Source organism: Carcharodon carcharias, chromosome 31, assembly GCF_017639515.1.
Source record: "Carcharodon carcharias isolate sCarCar2 chromosome 31, sCarCar2.pri, whole genome shotgun sequence".
Lineage (NCBI taxonomy): Eukaryota > Metazoa > Chordata > Chondrichthyes > Lamniformes > Lamnidae > Carcharodon > Carcharodon carcharias.
The window spans coordinates 12,709,067-12,729,448 of NC_054497.1; the positions used below are offsets into that span (position 1 = coordinate 12,709,067).

General features: G+C 43.7%; 1 protein-coding gene and 1 pseudogene across 4 annotated transcripts in view; both read right to left on the reverse strand.

Annotated features, from left to right (window-relative positions):
• LOC121271708 overlaps nt 1-19,387 on the reverse strand; it is a 33,016-nt gene extending 13,629 nt beyond the window's left edge. For 2 of the 4 annotated variants that reach the window (XM_041177880.1, XM_041177876.1), the window contains exons 1-6: nt 19,252-19,387; nt 8,964-9,081; nt 5,060-5,181; nt 4,100-4,175; nt 2,738-2,865; nt 2,183-2,319 (exon numbers count right to left, since the gene is read on the reverse strand). In XM_041177880.1, the coding sequence (XP_041033814.1) occupies nt 2,183-2,319; nt 2,738-2,865; nt 4,100-4,175; nt 5,060-5,181; nt 8,964-9,057 (557 nt within the window). In that variant the 5' untranslated portion in view covers nt 9,058-9,081; nt 19,252-19,387. The remainder of the gene's footprint in view (nt 1-2,182; nt 2,320-2,737; nt 2,866-4,099; nt 4,176-5,059; nt 5,182-8,963; nt 9,082-19,251) is intronic. The other 2 variants (XM_041177879.1, XM_041177878.1) reach the window with 2 other exon arrangements.
• On the reverse strand, nt 9,758-9,856 carry LOC121271853 (annotated as a pseudogene).
• Nucleotides 19,388-20,382: the final 995 nt, after the last annotated feature.

The window sequence follows — 20,382 nt, forward strand, 5'->3', positions numbered from 1 at the left end:
AAAGTGGACAGGAGTTCAGGGCCCTTACATAGAGTTAGGAGGCAGCCATTCAGTCCCTCAACTATATTCTGCCATCCCATTCGATCATGGCTGATCTATACTTGAACTTCATCTCCCCATCTAGGCTCCAAAAGGCTCGACAGACTTGCCTAACAAAAATCTATCAATCCCAGTTTTGACATTTTCAATTGACCTCCAGCATCAACAGCTCTTAGGAAGACAAGAGTTCCAGATTTCCACGACCCTGCTACCTGAAGAAATGTTTCCTGATATCATCCCTGAATGGCCCAGCTCTAATGTCAAGGTTCCACCCCCTTGTTCTGGATTGTCCCACCAGAGGAAATAGTTTCTCTCTATCTATCCAATCAAATCCTTTAATCATCTTACACATCTCAGTGACAATGTTAGTGACATTTTTTTCCATTTCTTACACTTGCTAATCCAAAGGACACTGAGTGAAATAGCCAGTCTCTGTGTTGAAGTAGAAGCACATTTTGTGTTCAAATCCTCCATGGATTCTCCCCCCCTCACTATCTCTGTAACATTTTCCAGCCCTACAACTGCTCCTCTAATTCTAGCCTCTTGCGATTTTCATCACTTCACCACTGGCAGTCATGCCTTCAGCTGCTTAGCTTTTAAGCACTTTGCTTCTCTTTCCTCCTTTCAGGTGATTCTTAAACCTATCTCTTCCATCTGTCCTAATATTTCTTTTTGTAGCTCCTGTAAGAACCTTGGGGCATTTTACTATGTTAAAGGCTCTATATAAATACAAATTGTTGCAGGTGTGGCTTACTAGGTAGAATGCTTACCTCCGAGCCAGAAGGCTGTGGGTTCAAGTCCCCACTCGGGAGACTTCAGTGCAAAATCAATACTGATATTCCCAGTCCAGTATTAAGAGAGTACTGCACTGTTGGACCTAGTGTTTTAGCATGAGGCATTAAGCTGCTCTCCCAGTGGACTAAAAGGTTCCACGACCACCTGAAGGTATGGCTGCCAATATTGATATTACCCCAACTGATAATTCAAAAGAGAGAGATGATCTGGTAATTATCTCATTGCTGTTTGTGGGATCTTACTTTATACAAACTGGCTACTCCCCCCCCCCATTACAACAGTGACAACACTCAAGAAGTGTTTTTGTGACTGCAACGTGCTTCAGAACAGCTTGAGGCTGTGAAAGGTGCTATATAAATGCAAGTTCTTTGTTTCTTCTTTATCTGAACAAGCCTAAAATACAGAAAATGCTGGAAAGAAAATGTCACACAACAGGCTTGAGAGAAAAGTTATAGCTCATGGAATAAAAGCGACAGGAGCAACGTAAATATAAAATTGGCTGAGTAATAGGAAACAGAGGGTAATGGTCAATGAATATTTTTCGGGCTAGAGGAAGATTTGTAATGGCAGGTGAGGCTCAATCCAGAGAAGTGTGAGGTGATGCATCGTGGTAGGAAGAACATGGAGAGACAATATAAAATAAGGGGTACAATTCTTAAGGGGGCCCAGAAGCAGAGAGACCTGGGTGTATATGTGCATATATCATTGAAAGTGGCAGGACAAGTGGAGAGAGCAGTTAATAAAGCATACATGAAGGTGAAAGGTTATCGGGGGTAGGCAGGAATTTGGGGTTGAGGTTACAATCACATCAGCCATGATCTTATTGAACAGCGGAGCAGGCTTGAAGGGCCGAGTGGCCTATTCCTGCTTCTAATTCGTATGTATCCTGGGCTTTATCAGTAGTGGCATAGAATGCAAGAGCAAGTAGGTTATGCTGAGCTTATATAAGACACTAGTTAGACCTCAGCTGGAGTACTGTGTACAGTTCTGGGCACCACAGTATAGGAAGGATGTGAACGCCTTGGAAAGAGTGTAGAAGAAATTTACAAGAATGGTTCCAGAGATGAGAAATTTCAGAATTAACATCGAGTCCAATAGGACTCTTCTTCCAAAGAAAGTCATATTAGACGCGAAACATTAACTCCATTTTTCTCTGCACAGATGCTGCCAGGCTTGAGATTTTCCAGCATTTTCTGTTTTTATTTCAGATTTCCAGCATCCGCAGTATTTTGCTTTTATTTAAGCCTAAAACACACTTATGTGCAAGTGAAGGCGGGGGGGGGGGGGGGGGGGGGCGGCAGCATCATGTAACTCAGTAATAAAAAGAGAGAAGAAAAGTTATTCTTACAAATAAGAGGCCCCCAGATCCCCAACAGGCTCTGGCTCTGGATTCAGTCGTGTTCGGAAAGTGGCTCCGTACGTGGATCCGATATGTTGCAGCACACTGGTGAGATGGGACAGTAAAACAGACACCACTTCCTTCTCCTTCAAAGGAACAAGAACAGCAAAGAGCACAGGAGGTCAATCTATGGAACAGGCTCACTTGATGGCGGAAGCAAACAGTGCTGATTCATTCAAACACAAATTAGATATTTATTCCTAGAAGTTACATTTTGGGGATCCAGTATATGAATAATTTGAGACATAACGTGTGGGGAGTGGAGCTTAGAAGGAACAGGGGGCTTTGGACCTATGGTTCCCTAAGCTCTCCACCACTGGGTGTTTTCTGTTGTAGATTCATTTATAGACATTGGTCACTGTGATTAATCAACAACTCCCATTATCACTGTATCAAATGACAACTGGAACGGGTGAAGGTGAAAGGGATGGACCTTGGTCCAGCAATTCTTACGTTTCTAGGATATGACAGTAGATTAATCACGAGTTTGTCCAGAAATCTTACCGGGTTCCCACTTCCAGCTGTACCATGAAGACTGGCCACTGCCATCTCTGGTGAGCTCCGAGAGATGGCATTAGAACCCGCTGGTGTGCACGTCTTCCTCCTCCTAATCTGTTTCTGCTTTCTGGAGTCTAGGGAAAGAGGAACCACAAATAAAATCATAGAGCATGTAATAAGGGCATCTGGCCCACTGTGTCTATGCAGGCTCTTTTCAAGGGCTACCAGTTATTCGGCTGCTCTTTTTGCCATAGCCCAGCAAATTGTTCCTTTGCAAGTGGAAATGCAATTCTCCTTTGAAAGTTATTAACGAATCAATTTCCACCACCCTGTTAGATCATAACTCACCAATGCAATGTGCAAGGGCTCTCTCACAAATGATCTCCACGCAGTTTAACAAAGATCATTGGGACCTCCGATTTTGTTATAGCCGCAGAACACGATTTTGCTGTAGACTGTAGGCCTGCGTGGTGTAGCGTGACTGCATGTGTATATATGCAAGCGTGGGCACTGTGGACCTTTAATGAGCCAACACCACTGCTGTGCTATTACCTGGACTTCACTGAAGAATAATGGTTGGGGTATGACATATTGACACAATGTTGACTTGCCAGCACCCAGCAGCACAAGTGCAGGCAATTGGTAGTGATGGTAGTGAGCACTAACCAGACATTGATAATGGTAGAGCAATTAGGAATGGGTAATGAATACTGGCTTTGCTAACGACATTCATATCCCACGATCAAATAAGCAACAAGCAGCGGGTGCAACTTGAGATAGCAAATAAGAACTTACAAACAACGTGGATGGCAAATTAAAATTTACAGGTTTCTCCTATTTCTCGCAGCTGCCAACATCCGCCTCAATCTATAGTAAATTGCATTTTGTTATGTTATTCCTGCTATATTTAGGCATCACTGTTGAGTGGCAGCTATGTTGGCAGCTGCACACTTCTCCCACTAGATGAAGCAGATCCCTTCAATTACTCCTTCAGCAACACTCAATGCACACTGCAGAAATCTCATTTTACAGAGGAACAGAAATAAGCTATCCAGCTCCTCGAGCCTGTTCCACCATTCTAACAGATTATGGCTGGTCTGTACATCAACTCCACTTTCTTTGGTGTCTTTACATAACAAAAATCTACTGATCTCAGTATTTGAAAATGTCAATTGATCCATCATCCACAGCTTTTTGTGGGGGAGATTTCCAGGTTTCCAATACCCTTTGAATAAAGGAGTGTTTCTTGATTTCACTCCTGACAACAGCTCTAACAATTGAAAAAACAGTGACCTCCTAGGTCTGATCACAGGTGCGGATTTTATTTGCACTCGCGCTCACTTGCACTCTATGAACAGTGAAACGTACCTCGCTGACATGTCTTCCCACAGTCATTTGGTTCTCGAGTGGCCACATTTAAACCTCTTAAGTGCTGTAAGGTGTTCTACAAAATAAATCAAGAGTTTTTGTTCAATGCAGGCTGGTGTGATGAAGTCAGCTCTTTTGCACTAGTCCATAACCCAGTAGATGAGATTCTACACTCTGTGATATCGCTGAATGATAGCACCCCCACCTCCCAGTCACTTCAAAATAGCTGTTACCATGATTGACAACGCAAGATATGTTAGTTACCTGGCTACAATGTCAGATGTCAGCCATAGTTCGTGAGTCGCACTCTCACCCGAGTCAGAAGGCTGTGGGTTCAATCCCTCTCCAGGGGCCTGAGCTCAAAGTCTAGGCTTACAATTCTGCAGTATGGAGGGAGTACTACACTGTCAGAGGTGCTATCTTTCAGATGAAATTTGAAACTGGGACCTCATCTGTCCTACCAAATGGACTTAAAAGACACTATGGCATTATTTTGATATTCATCCTTCAATTAACACCCAAAACTGGTCATCTGGTCACTGTATCATTGCTGTTTGTGGGAGCTTGCTGTGTGCAAATTGGCTGCTGTGTTTCCTACATTCCAACAGCAACTAACTTCAAAAACAACTTCACTGGCTGTAAAGTGCTTTGGGACATCCTGAGGTTGTGAAGGGCTAAACATTTCCCACAAACAGCAATGAGGTAAGTTGTCTTACTGATGTTAGTTGAGGCTTAAACATTGGCTGGGGCACTGGGATGTACATCCCCAGCCTTTCTTTGAAATAGTGCCACAGGGGGCCCGATCTAACCTTATAAACTCCCAAGCTGAGAATGGCCAACCACACACAAATCAGAGATTGATTATCAGGCCTGTAGCTCGCTGAAACTCAGCCAACTGGTCAATGGCAGGAAGATCTCGTTCTACAGCCTGCTGCCCAACATTGCAGTGCTAGACATTACCTTAACTTGTTGAGCGCACAGCGAGGAGCTGCAGTTAGCCTGCGTTGAGGTGTTGCATTCGGCCCATTTATTGTGCGGGTTCCTCCTCAGTGGCTGCAGGATCAGCCGCACCTGCTCAGCACCTGCAACACATGGAAACAAAGCCACATTTTAAAACAGCATCCAGCAGACAGGAAAGTGCCAATGATTATCTTGTAACAATGAATCAATAGATGGCCTATTTTTCTCATTTTCATTTAAAAGAGGTCCAAGGCCAAATCTGTGGTACATACAGGAAGATGGGGAAGCAAAAAGTATTGATACCACACCTTAGGAAGGACATATTGCCTTGGAGGGAACGCAACATGGAGTTCAGCTATCATTCTAGTAAATCTAAGACTTAAATTACAAGGACAGAGCAACACAAACTGGAATTTAGAAGATTAAGGAGAGATTTGATCAAAGTATCAAGATATTAAGGGCAGTTAGAGAGAAATTATTTCCGCTGGTTGGGGAATCTAGGATTAGGAGGCATTGTCTAAAAATTAGTTCCAAACCAGTCAGGAGCAAAGCTAGGAATACTTCTACATCAGAAAGGGTGATGGAAGTTTGAAACTCCCTTCCGCAAACAGCAGTTGACGTTGGGTCAATTGTTAATTTTAAATCTGAGACTGATAGATTTCTGTTAACCAAAGGTATTAAAGGCTCTGGAGCAAAGGCAGGCACATGGAGCTTGGTTACAGATTATCTACGATTTTACTGAATGGCGGTGGAGCACTCTCACAGGGCTAAATGGCCTCCTCCTGCTCCTGTGATCCTAAAAATGGCTCAGGATAATCTTTTTAAGAAGAATAAGGCTAGGAAAAATCTTCAAGCAAAATACTGTGGATGAAAAAAAAAATGTAGGAAACACTCAGTAGGTATAGCAGCATCTGTGGAGAAAGAGAGAGTGTTAATACCTCAGGTCTATGAATTTTCATCAGTATTGAATTCCTGAATATTTCCAGCCTTTGGTGTGGTTGTTTCTATTAGAAAATACATGTTAGATAATGTAGTGGCAGCTGGGGGAGGGTTGATAGAATTAAGGTTTTAAAAAAGAATGAGCAGAGAGATTATTACATAGAGCGTACAACATAAAAAAACAGGTCATTTAGCCCAACTGGTCCAAGCCAGTGTTTATGCTCCAAATGAGTCTCCTCCCACCTCTCCATCTCACACTATCAACATATCCTTCTAATCCTTTCTCTTTCATATAACCTTTTAAATACTACAATACTCTTTGCCTCAAATACTCCCTGTAGCAAGTTCCACATTCCCACCCCTCTCTAGGTTAGAAGCTTCTTCTTAATTCCCCACTGAATTTATTAGGAGACCATCCTTTATTCATAGCACCTGCATTCCCCACACGTAGAAACATCTATTCCAAGTCAACCTTTGTAATCTTAAAGACCTCAGCTATGTTATGTTGCAATAACAACACATGCTTAAATTTCATTTTAATCTTTATCATTTTATAACAGATGTATTACAACAGTCAAGCTATTCTTGAAGGTTCAGTAGCTTTATCCCTGTAATATTTGTGTTTATTTCCAGAACAAGAGTTTCCCTGGAATCTAAAGGTTAATCCAGTGGGAAACGTTCAGTGTTGCAGCATCCCTTGGGCTGTTAAAACATGGCTCCACATGAACTGTGTATGGTCTATGTGCTTCAGCAGGGAGCAACGAAGATAGAATTGTGACTGTAGGCCAGTTCACGCAGGCTTCAGCAATCTCTCACAAACACCATTAACAGATGCCTCCTAGCAGACTCCTTCTCTGTCCTCTCAGCCTTGCAATAAGATTCAATGGAAGGGGGAATGAGAGTAATCACAGTTCAAATGGGATTACGCAGCAAGGGTAGTTTTGTCATAATCAAAGTTTTTAAAAAGCCATTTAGGGTATCCAGCAAGGCAAGGGATGTTAGTGCTAGTGAATTAAACACTTTCAGCATACTCAGGTCAGTGATAGCATGGTTAGATGCACTGTAAAAGCTCCCACTATCCTGCCCGAACTTCAGAGGAATGCCCAATGCTGTACTGTACACTGTGACAGTTATCTATTTCTCTCACTAGTCTGCCTGTGAAGCACCTTGGGGTGTTTTAATTTGTTAAGGTGCAATATAAACATAAGCTGTTGTGGTTTGCCCGGGTGAGACTGCCATTTCTTCCCTTTCGGTTGAGAAACTGAGCTGAATTTTATAAGATAGGACAGCAACCACGCTGGAAAGGGATGAGGCAAATTGGGAAGCACTGGTTAGCTCTAATGACAAGCACAGAAAAACCAAAAAGATTTAAGAAAACTGTTGAATGAATGGAAGACTGTTGAAGTGGAGTTCCACTTGCTTCTGGGAGAGAAGAACATCGAAGACTGTGTGGTAAGTCTTCACATCAATACAGGGGATACAAGAGGGGGAAGAGCATTTGGAATGTCACAGCTGGAGCTTAGAAAGGAAGGTTCAAAAGCAGATTGCCCAACCCACCATTGATAAAGTAGAAAGACAAAGCAGGTGTAAAAGAGGGCGAGGAATCAAGGAAGAGATAGAATTGAAACAGAATCATCCACTGGGCAACCTCGATACAATCCAAAAAATGCTAAAAGAGCCTCTCTAGCATTTAATAAAACAAAAGGAAAATAGTGCGGATGCAGCAAATCTGAAACAAGGAACAGACGATGCCAGAGACGCTCAGCAGGCCAGACAGCATCGGCAGAGAGCGAAATAAAGAGTTAACGTTTCAGGTCAATACCCTTCCATCAGGTCCCTACATTCAAATCTGGGATGAATTTGGGCTTTGCTGACCCTTGAGCTTTTTTTTTTAGTTTAAAAAAAAACGTGAGCTTTGAGAAAGCAAAATCGAGTAGGTGGATCTTCCAGCCTGGCCAGGGAAGCCAAGAAGGTCTGACGGTGGAGCCAAAGGAAACAATGGTAGCAGTTGGTTAGGCTGGTGAGAGACAGGTGTCAACTTAGGTTGAGTTGTGTGCTCTGGGCAAATGCCTCATGAAACTGGATTATGAACACCTAACTCTTTATGAGAACCTTGCAGCCAACAAACTAAGGAATTTCCATTCCATTGTTCAGGACTAAATGCAAAACCAGGCCTAACAAGTACCTTACTTACTATAGAACCCAGTTAATGAACATCATAGCAAACCCACTAAGGATCACATGGACTATCCTGTGACCAAACACTGCCACCATGTGGTTCTGAGCCACTATTGCACATCCACCAGGGAGTATATTCCCACTGGCCTGTCCAAAGTAAAAAATAAACAACTATTTTATATACGAACATGGAGCAGGAGTGGGCCTTATGGCCCCTCGAGTCTGCTCCGCCATTTAGTAAGATCATGGCTGATCTGATAGTAACCTCAAATCTGCAACCCGCCTACCCCCCGATAACCTATCACCCCCTTGCTTACCAAAAATCTATCCACCTCTGCCTTATGTTCCTTAGGCTAAGAAGCACTTCTTTGTACAAAGGGTAGTGGAAATCTGAAGCTCTCTTCCCCCAAAAGCTGTTGAGGCCTTAAGGGCTGGGCAGCTGAAAGTGTCAAAACTGTGACTGATAGATTTTTGTTCAGTAAGGGTATTTTAAGGGTTATGGAACTAAGGCAAGTAAGAAAGGTAAGTTACAGATCAGCCGCAATCAAATTGCATAGTTGAACAGACTTGAGGGGCTGAATAGATTACACCTGTAGCTAACATCAGACTCCACTTCTCACCATCTTCATCCAAGGGAAAATAGTCCATACAGCAATAACCAATTTAACTCAGATAAGTAAAATTCCCATCTGGGTAAATTACCAGAGTGATACTGGTGTTGGTAGAATTAGCACTTTCAGTAGGGCAGAAAATTGGCAGAAATAAATGATGAGATTGTTTATGGTACCTCTCTCCCTGTGCGATTCAGTGCACTGATCCAATCCTGATTCATCCCCTGAAGTCTCATTCTGCTGTGGATCCTGGTTTTCATCATCTTCCATAATTCCGGATCAGGAGAGGAACTGCTACAGAAACAAGACACAATTGATAAGTAAGGTGTGAAAAGGAAGTTAATGTTGTTTAATAAGGATTAGAGTGCAACATAACAGTATTACTGGGCTGCTCAAGGACCGGCCTTTAAGGCAACATAGTTGTTGTTGAGTAAACACAGGCTCAGATCAATCAGGGTTTAATCACTGCAGATTGGAAAATGCTTGCCAATGTCAGACTGTAGTTCAGAGGCAACCAACATTTTAAGACTTCATTGTGCACTGCTAATGGTGGCTGTGTCTTCAGCTGCCTGGGCAGCTCCCTCCTTTAACCTCTCCACCTCCCTCTTCTCCTTTAAGGCGCTCCTTAAAATCTACCTCTTTAACCAAGCTTTTGGTCATAGATCCCCTCTTTTGGCTCACTGTAAACATATTAACTACGTTTGGTGAAGTGTCTTGGGATGTTTTGCGATGTTAATGGTGATATAAATGCAAGTTGCTATTATACAAAAGCTATCAGATCTCCATTGGCATTGTCCTCTGAGTCAGAGGATACACCAAACATGATATCTGAAGCTGACATCAAATTACATCAAGAATCCCCTTACTTAATGGAAGATCACACTACACCCAAGATCCCAATACATCATCAATATCTTGTAAATTACATGGAAGAACAAGTTAATCCAGTAAACTTTTAATTTTTTTTTCAGCCCCACTAAAGCAGGGCCACAAAAACTTAAACTCAAGTGCTCCTCTCCACAGAAATCTTTAGTAAAAGGCGAAAGACTTATATGGTCTGGCTTTTTGTGTTACTCAGAATTGGTTGCCTCAAGCTGCCACCACCCATTACCACCACCTGTACTTCAAGCCCATTAGGAAACAGTTCAAGCCGTTCGCTCCACACACAACTGAATTTTAAATGAACAAAATCAAAAACCGTACTGCTGCTCCTTTTACATAATTTAGTCATGGGAAAATCTCATACGACAGTCATTGTTCTTCACTGAAATTCTGCAGCAGCATTGTTTAGCCACAGGTAAATGTCAAGCAGTTACACTTATTTAGGACATGTACTACTGCACGACTTCATTGTGTTGGGACCCCCAAAGCCCACTTGCTGGCGATGACCAAAAAACAGTACACAAGGGAACCCTTTCAGGGGTGCTCCTGATTTTTCTCAACAGAGGCCATAAAGGTATAAAGTTCAAATCCACGTTCCCATTGATTTGTATTTATCCAAGTTGTTGACAGCAACAGGCCTTGGTGCTCTGATTTAGGATTTATCTACTGCTTCAGGTGTTAAGGACAGCCTTTTCCAAACCTCCAGGTGGACAATATTCAGACAGGGACAAACCTAAACATCATTTAAAAAAGAAAGACTTGCATTTGCACTGTGTTTTCACAACCATCAAATGTCTCAATTCGCTAAACAGACAATTAAGTACTTCTGAAGTGTCGTCACTGAAATATAAGGACAATGGGATTCAGTACTGCAGTATGGTATTGAGGGAGTGCTGCATTGCCAGAGGTGCAACTATTAGATGAGATATTAGACGGATGTATCTTCTGCTCTCTCAAGTGGATGAAAACAATCCCTTGGCACAATTCCAAGGGTAGCAGGAGAGCTCTCTCCGGTGTCCTGAATAATATTTATTCCTCAACAAACACCAAGAACAGTTTTTAATCGGTCATTTCTCTCATTACTCTGTGCAAATTAGTGTCTCCCTCCATTGTAACAGTGACTACTCTTCAAAGTGCATTTCATTAGTTGTAAAGTGCTTTGAGGTGTTCTGAGAAAGGCACTATAGAGATGCACACATTTTTTCTTTCCAAATTGCTGGACTTAGAGGGTATCCATTTGGTAAGCCCTGCACTAACTGGTCAATTTAGTGAGAACAACATAAAGTAAGACAAATAAACATCCTTCAATCAGTCTGGTAATCAATGAACAACATTTACTTAATAAAGGCCTCACCTGTAACCTGTGTTCAATGTCATTAATCTTTCAGACCCAAGACCAGTAAGGAAAGCCATGTGGATGAGTGTAGCTCCAACAACACTCAAGAAGCTCGAGACCATCCAGGTTAAAGCAGCCCATTTGATTGGCACCACATCCACAATCATTCACTCCCTCCACCATCGATGCACAGTGGCAGCAGTGTGTACCATCTACAAGATACACTGCAGGAATTCACCAAGGCTCCTTTGACATCACCTTCCAAACCAACAATCACTACCACCTAGAAGGACAATGGCAGCAGATAGATGGGAACACCACCATCTGGAAGTTCCCCTCCAAGTCACTCACCACCCTGACCTGGAAATGTATCGCTGTTCCTTCACTGTCGCTGGGTCAAAATCCCTCCCTAACAGCACTGTGGGTGTACCTACACTACATGGACTGCAGTGGTTCAAGAAGGTAGCTCACCACCATCTTCTCAAGAGCAATTAGGGATGGGCAATAAATGCTGGCCCAGCCAGCGAAGCCCACATCCCCTGAATGAATTAAAAAATTGTAACATTCAACTGTCTTTTAATTGGCTCCCAGATCTTTGCCTCCATACTACAGGGAAGCCAATCATACTTAACGTGTAGAATTTCATACCAGTCCTTAATTTACCTTTCAGCAGTCTGAACACATACCAATCCCCAATTTGTCACACTTTCAATATTTAACTCAAAGACATGCTCCAGATGACCTTTTCTATAATGCTTAATAATTTGTACATCTTACACTTATGTAGTCACATTTCTCTAGTTCGTTCCCCATAACTTAAGCTTCTGTACTTATATTTCTGTTAAAGTTTGGAAAGGAATTGCTTCATTGGCAGATTAATCCTGAATCAAAGTACCTAGATCTAGAAGGCTCTTCCTGCATTCACCTCCAGCTTCTGACTACTTTCTTTGTGTCTCAGTGACTTGATTAAAGTATTTGAGGTGTGGCCTGAATGAAGCTGTCACAGCTAAGATGTCCATAATACCAAATGCAAATTTCCAAATGTGGTCATTTTGTATTATATTTGTTTCTCGACATCACAACAGTCACAAAACAACAAAAAGTGCTTTGGCAGTCCTGAGGGTGCGAAAGATGCTATAGAAATGCAAGTCCTTTTTACTTCTTTGTAGCTTTTATGGAATTTAAGTTACAATGGCACCACTGAGTGTTTTAAAGATGAATGAGCATTACGTTTACACCCTGCACCACACACGCACACAAACACAGACATGCACCAGCCACCAAAAGGTCCGAGTGTCACCACCAGGACTGTTACATATGACTAAGCTTTCCTCATCTGTAACACTGACTACACAGAGGTATTCCATCAGTCTCCTACACCTTCTGCAATGTTGTTTATTTCTCACTCCCTGGGTGGGGGGGGGGGGGGTGGGGGGGCACTGAGGGGGTGGTGGGGGCAGCAGCAACGAAGTGTGGGTCAGTGAGAACTTACGAAAGTGGAAGAATATCCCTGCCCAAGGTTCTCGAATGGGTTTTACACTTTAACGTTTCACTGTGTTGGAATTAAGGTAGTTCACGTGATCTCCTACCCAAATTCAATCTTTTCCAGGCATTCAAAACCATTGCATTCCTTACCTTCCTGGGTCCTTCCTTCCTCCCACAAGTCTTGAAGCTTTTAAAACTCAAGTCTGGCGTTACCTAACCATTTCACCCTTTGCAATCATCGCAGTAGCTTGGCACTTCATACTGTTTCCCTACAATAGGCTTCTCACTGAAGCTAGATTGATGACCATTCGCCCCATGGCTCAACTAAGTCAAGTTGCTGGAGGTAGCGCTAATTTTATTCTCAAAGGTTCGGGAACATAATAAAAAGACTTAGACTGGCAAATGTTTTGGGACAAATCAGTCTCAATATTCCGCAATGTGGGGAGAAATTGCAGCTTTGAGAATGAACTCAATACTGATGTAACAGGAAAATTCTAAGCATTGGTAGGGTGGTCATGTACGGTACATATTGCTCCTCTCCGGTGTCATTATACACAATGAGTGCAGCATTGAACAGACGCATTTCCAGAAGCTATATACTAGAGGTTCAGGGCAGAATTATGATGAATAAAAGGTTAATATACCATGCATTCAAAAGTACACAGAGTAAAAAACACCTCACACAGCAAGAGGACTGCACCAGTTTGAGTTAGTCAGTCATAGTGACAAGGCTACACTATCATGGGGCCAGCTCCAGTGACAGGACTACACTATCATGGGGTCAGTCAGTAACACAGTGACAGGGCTGCACTATACAGCATTATAGTGGGATCAGTTATACGGTGATGGGGTAACACCATTGTTGGGCCAATTAGGCTCACAGCTTAAGGCTATACCAGTCAAGGGGCTGTCAGTAACTGCATGCACAAAATATGGAAAGGAAACTGAATGAAAACGAACAGCAAATAGTTACAATGCTGCGATCCAGACATCCAGACATCGGCGTGCTTCAAGGACAAAGCAAGTCCACAAGCAGAGAATCAAAACGGAGCAATCACAACTGAAATCCACTGATGGCTCGGCAGCTAAATGTTGAGGTACAGAGACACATGGGTCAGGAAGGTCACAAGTTTGGTCTGTGCTCAGTTAGTTTATTTTAGCTGGGACAGCAACTCAAGCATTGCCAGCTGACCTCAGTAGCAATGAACAGAAAGATCAGTCTGAAAGATTCATGTGCGATTGTCCAGTAAGGGTAGGAGCACGATCAGCTGTATGCCCCCGCCATCCCCCCCTCCACCACCCCACCCGCCACCACCCCATCCACCAACCCTACCAGGGTCAAATAGCTGCCTAAGCTCACAGGTGGAAAATGTTCAGTTGGCTGAGATATCACAATACTGCTGCCACTGGTGGAGCAAACACCTTCCAAAGAGGACAGGAGAAAACGGAAGATCCAAAAGTTAGAAGCTTTAAAAAGAAGCCTCATAAATAATTACAAATAACTTAACAGAGAATTACAAGTATTTATAGCACAGGATTGGCCCTTTCGGCCCAACTGATCTATGTTGATGTTTATGTTCCTCCTGCCTTACTTCATCTCAGCCTATTAGCATATATATCCTTCTATTCCTTTCTCTCTCGCACATTTGTCTAGCTTCCCCTTAAATGTGTCTGTGATTCGCCTCAATTATTTCCTGCAATAGTGAGTGCCATATTCTCACCACCCTCTGAGTAAAGGAGTTTCTCCTCAATTCTTCATTGAATTTATTAGTAACCACCTTACAGTTATTGCCACCTAGTTTAGGTTGCCCTCGCAAATGGAGCCAGAGGCATCCACAATCAAATCTCACCACTTAGTTACTGTCCTTGTACCCAAGTCTTTACACGTGGGTCCACTGCTTTGTCAATTTGTCCATCTTAACAGAGTGACCTATCAGCTTTTGTCAAAATCCTGAGACTTGACGGTATCAGAACAGCTCAGGCTTTTATTGTTGAGTAAAAATCTTGCGTGCCAGTTGCATTTGTTCCTGTACTAGGCTCTTTGTACATCCTACATCACTCCAGCTGGTGGGGGAAAAGTGGGAAAAATGAGGGTATGGCCCATGGGGAACCCACTCCAAGGCATTTGCCAACTCCACCTGGCAGATGGAGGTCCCTTCAGCCACATTTGCCTCCGAGTTCCCGTACTCGCTTCACTAGGCTCTTTGTACATTCTACATCACTCCAGCTGGTGGGGAGAAGTGGGAAGAACAAGTTCCCCTTGAAGTCAGAAAATGCCTAGTGCAATTCACATTGGGAACTGAGTGTGAGGGGCATTGGTGGTGCCCGACACAGTGATGCCTGACTAACCAGCAGAATAGATCAGGCTCTGTTGGACCAAAAACCCGTCAGCAGTGAATGCAATTTAAAGTAAACAACAACATCACCACTAATCAATACAGCTATGGGGGCTTATCACCAGCCTCCACCTGCTGCTCATTTGTTAACAGCACTCCCTGGAGTTCCACTGACCACACAGGTCAGGAAAGACGCAAGTTAGCTAACCTGATGAGCGTACACCACAGTTGGCCTAATCTGGGGAGGAGGAGGATCAGACAGACTTCTACCTGCCATTTAACAACACTGGTTAGAAGGGCTATTGGCCGGCTGAATGGGAATCCAGTATTATGCCTTTGTGGTTGAACGGTCGGCCAACACTCTGGGGTCTGGGCTCACAGCTGAAGAATAGACACTGGAGAAAGGTATTCAAGAGCTGCCAGCAGTCAGAGTCTCCAGAAAGGAGGGAGGAGAATGAGAAGGGCAGAACCAGCTCCTCACTTTCGACTTCAGTACAAGTACCCTGATGACACACATCCCTCTCACAGTGCGCGAGTGATTTCCAAAGCGGGTCAGTTATTTCTCAACATCTCCTGGTTACTAACCAACTGGCCCATACCACCCACCCCAACCCAATCCCTTCCAGGTACAGCCTGACATATCTCAATAGACCTAAGGGCGAGAAGTACGGTAACAGTAAATACAATGGCAAATTAAATGCACTGACGAAGATTCATGGAAATGATCGTGGGGAAGGATTTTATGCAAACCCAAGTGCCTTTAAGAACCAAAGGATTGTAATCGAGTTGAAATGAAAGAAATTTCCAGATGCTATGCATTAAGATTTCAGTCAGGCCTGGCTTACCCCCCCACGCCCAACTCCAAACCCTGCTGTTTAGGGAGGGTTGAGCAAAGGCGTGACATTAAAGGTCAGTTAGAGCACCCGCTCTTAAAAACTGCCTCTCTGAGAAAAGCATTCGCTCACTGGGTGTGAGAAGTTGTGAGAGAGCAGGATTGGGGCCTGACCTGCCAAACACTCGCTAACTGGGTTTACGCAGGCGAGAATGGCTGCTTGGATGAGGTGCTGTAGGGCCACCTCTGATTATAGGTCAAGACCCAGGAACCTGCAATGTCAAGTCAATTTGAAGGGGTGCCAGACTGCCACACACTTTAAGAAGCTGTAAGAATCTCTCTGGTTAAAAGTGTCAAACATCACTTGGGTTGGGTAGAGACGTTAAATTTAGTTGCCTGGCAAGTAATTCAGCGTCCCCCCACCAGCAACCCTGGCTTATTTTTAAAAATAAAATCATGTAGCATCAAGGTTGGGAGGAGTGAGACAAAAGATGAGGTGAATCAGGAAGAGAAACCTGATGATTTTGGCCAGAAGGGAATACTGAGGGAGGTAAAAAAACTCCAAGGTTCTGAGGTTTTAGGAAGAATGAGTTAATCAGAGACAGGTCCAGTTCAAATCCCAATCTCTGCAATGAAAGGAGGAAGGCTTATTTCTTTTATATATAAGCTGCTCTTTAAATATTCCCTTGGTTACGAGACCAGCAGACTTGATCATCAACTTGACCAATGGCACCTCAGGAATGGGTCAATCTTTTCCCCTCCTCTCCTGAATGTAGTTGGAGGGTATAGTTTACTAGCTATCATGCACCCACTGGTCATCTAACCCAAGTGATCTTTTTATTATGAACAGGCCAAGATGAGAGAGAGCTCCAGGCTGCACCCCCACAGGGGTACAGTCTCCAATCTGGCCTTCAATGCTAAAGCAACTTAGTCCTATTTATGCTTATATTTTTGACTTGCTGGCTGGTCACTCTTCGAATTTGATGAGGCTGGATGTTTGGAAAGAGCCATTCAACCAGTGGACAAATCCTAAATCAAAACATTAAGAACGGTTAGTATCATCATTTTGAGATAGGTGAAAATTAATGGGAAGAAGGAATTAAACTTCGGTAGAAAGGGGGAAAAAAAGGAAAACTTGCATTTCTATAGCACCTTTGACAAACTCAGTGCATCCCAAAGTGCTTCCCAGTCAATGAAATACTGTTGAAGTATAGTTGTGTTTTTAATGGTGAAAACACCACCTCACATCAAGATTTCATTCCAGCTGACATCAACTAACTCAACACAGACTTTGGGGGTGGGGTCATCAGATTCTACAACCTGCTAGTTAAAGCCAAAGGCACTTTTATTCAAGCCCTGCATGTTGCTTGGGTCCTGCATCCTGGTAAAACCAGTCCTGCCTGGTTAGTGAGCGGGACACTGCCTCAGGTTCTATGGCTGCAGAGCATCTGCCACTGTTCGGTGAGTTTGGTCCATGTTCAGATGGCTCAGAACTGCAGACATTGGAGCTTGTCCCCTCCCACAAGTCAGCCAGACAAGGTAGAGGTGACGGGTTGCCGTCCCTGAACATAGGAATGGAGGAGCCAATGCAGTCGCTCGAGCCTGTTCTGTCATTCAATGAGATCACGGTCAAACTGTGACCTAACTCCATATGCCCGCTGTTGCCTCATATACCTTTGGATAACAAAAATCCATCAATCTCACATTAAACATTTACCATTGATCTAGCATCAATTGCACTTTGTGGAAGAGCTTTCCAAACTTCTATCATCTGGTGTGTGGAAGTGTTTCCCAACTCCACTCCTGAAGACCTGAAAACAATTAGCACCAGACCAATGTGCCATAATGCTAGACTCACCGACAATCAGAAATAGTTTCTCTCTATTTATCCTATCAACTCCAACTTTGATTAGGGAGTAATATAGGTTTTTAAGAAAATCCACCAACTTTCATACTAATTTTTTCTCTGTGCCATAAATTACTAGATTTATTGATTTCAATTTCACAATGTGCCAGGGTGGGATTGGAACTCACAGCTTCAAGGTTGCTAGTCTGCTACCATAACTGTTACAGTAAATTAGATACATGCACACTTTCCAATCACTAACCAGTGAAACTGACAGGGTTGGGCTAGCCTTCTGATAATTATGATGCAGTTTCACACTTGGAAGAATACCTGTGGCTACTTAAAAGAAGCAGTGAGGAGTGGGGAGTTTTGGGGGGGGTGGAGATTGACATGAAAGATGGGGGAAGAACAATCCCACTGCTCCCTCAGTGAATACCACTGCAACATAACCTGTGGACATGAAACAGGCAACACAAGGGAGGGAGGGAGTGCAGTTATAATCTGATCGCTGTGCGCAACTGGAGGGAAGTTGAAAATCACCCAAATGATGCCTGCGATAGTCACACACCAGGAGTGGTAGAGAATCTGTGGTAAATTGCCTCTTCCTTTCCTTAAATCACTTAATCTTTACAGACAACACTTCTGGAAGTCCAGTTCACTGGCCATTCGTCTCTGGGTCCTGGGTTCCAATCCAGCCCAGAACCATGATAACATGATGGTGTAAAAATACTTAATGAAATGAGTTCTGGACAGTCCTAATCCAGTCCCTAACAGATATGGCACTTCAGCACAATGCTACCCGCCGAATGGTCCTGTCACTCAATAAGGCCACAGTATAGCTACGATAAGAAATGTTGCACAGTAAAGAACATTTCTGCTGAATTTTGACTGAGGCACTTTGTTAGGGTAGAGAAGATTTACTCTGTATCTAACTGTACTGGGCATGTTTGATGCTAACGCTGGGTGCCTGAAATAGAAAAATGTTCCATTTCCCCAATCTCTGACATCCAGTGGAAAATACACAAAAAAAAGGAATGGAAAAAGAACAAAATTGCACATTAGATCAGTTGCTAGTATCGGTAATCCACTTTTCCTGATGCATTTCAAACTGAGTACAAATTTCCTCTTAATGTATCCAAGCCATCCACATATATTCTTTAATATTTTTGACACATTTATGACCTAGGACATCTTTATAATTCACAATTTTCCAAAGGAAGCATGGCAATGATTTTCTTTCAAGCATACACCGTGGTATTAAATTTTTGCTTTAAAAAAAAGGGTTAAGTTGACAATCGTCCGGAGAGAGTGGCAGGTATAAGCACAGCGGGCAGGGAGAGGCACGCTCAAGTTGCTCCGCTCGCCACGAAACAGCACGACAGCACCACAAACTGCTGAGCGATACGGTGGGAGGTGAATTTTACAGATCCCCTAAGAGGGGCAGTGGGGTGGGGAGTCAATGCACATTTTTTTTTTCCAAAGTTGGGTCTCAATCATAGTGGCTTCCAAATCAACCAGGAGGACCAAAGAGAGAGAAATTAGCAGCAGCAACTCCCATGGTTTAAAATGTCCTCAATTGCTGTGGACTGCAATAGCCTGGCTCTTCTACCTGAAGATCCCCAAAGATGTCCTGGTGCTCTGCCCCCACTGAGATTAATATATTCCCAATCCATTACAGTCAAAACCCAAAATCCATAAAAAAACAAGATATCCTCATTAATTTTTGCATAGATGGGTTTAATATTACCTTACATATGAATTTCAGGCCTTATTTCCTCCGCCAGTCGCTTTCAGGGGATTTTTTTCTCTTGCAAACACACAGCTGAACAATGGAGCAGCCACCATCTTACCACAATGCACTGTCGGCTCCCCCCGCGCAGCGCGCAGGCGCGGGCGCTGCCGGGTACGCCGGGAGTTGTAGTTTGGCGGCGGCGGTAGTTGCCATGAGAGTGGAGGGCGCCTGCTCGGGCGGGAAGACTACAGCTCCCAGGATGCAGGGCGTGGCGGGGGGACCGGCTCCGGCGGGGAGAGGGAAGCCGAGCGGAAGCGGGGAAGGACGAGAGGAGGGCGGAGAATCCCGGAGATGGCCGAGCGCTGGCGGAGATTGCCGAAGGGGGGAGTCGTGTGGGGGGAGGGGAAAGAGAGGGGGCGGGGCGGGCTGGGCTCGCCGACGCCTGACGGAAAACCACGGACGGCAAACCTCTTAAAGGGGCAGGCACAGGCATTTTGCTGCTGTTTCCACTTTGGGCGCCATTGGGCAATTGGTGCCCAGAAATGCACTGGTTGGCTCAAGTTTCCACTAAAGTTCATCATCCTAAGTAGTGGAAAACTAGAAACAGTGGAGCTCTGACAAAAGGTCATCGAGCAGAAAACTTTAACTCTGTTTCTCCCCACAGATGCTGTCAGGCCTGCTGAATATTTCCAGCATTTTTCTGTTTTTATTTCGGATTTACAGCATCTGCAGTATTTTGATTTTGCTTTAGGGGTCCAAAGAAACTTTGGGGGTCCAGGTACATGAATCATCACAATTTCCTGACTTTAGATGCCAAGACACAATCAAATAGGCCAATGGAATGCTTTGCTTTCTATCCAGAGGACTGGGATACAAGGGGGCAAAATTCAGGTCCCAGATATACAAACCCCTGCTTGATCATACCTGAATTACCGTGAATAGCTCTGAGCATCACACCTTAGGAAGAGGGTATTGGAGGGAGTGCAGCAGAGGTTTACCCTGGCCTCCAAGCGTTAAATTGGGAAGAGAGATTACGCACACCAGGCTTGTAATCCGTGGAGTTTAATGGTAGTTCTCAAGACTTTAAGGGGGTCAGATAGACTAGATAGAGAGAAACTATTTCTGCTGCTTGGTGAGCCTAGGACC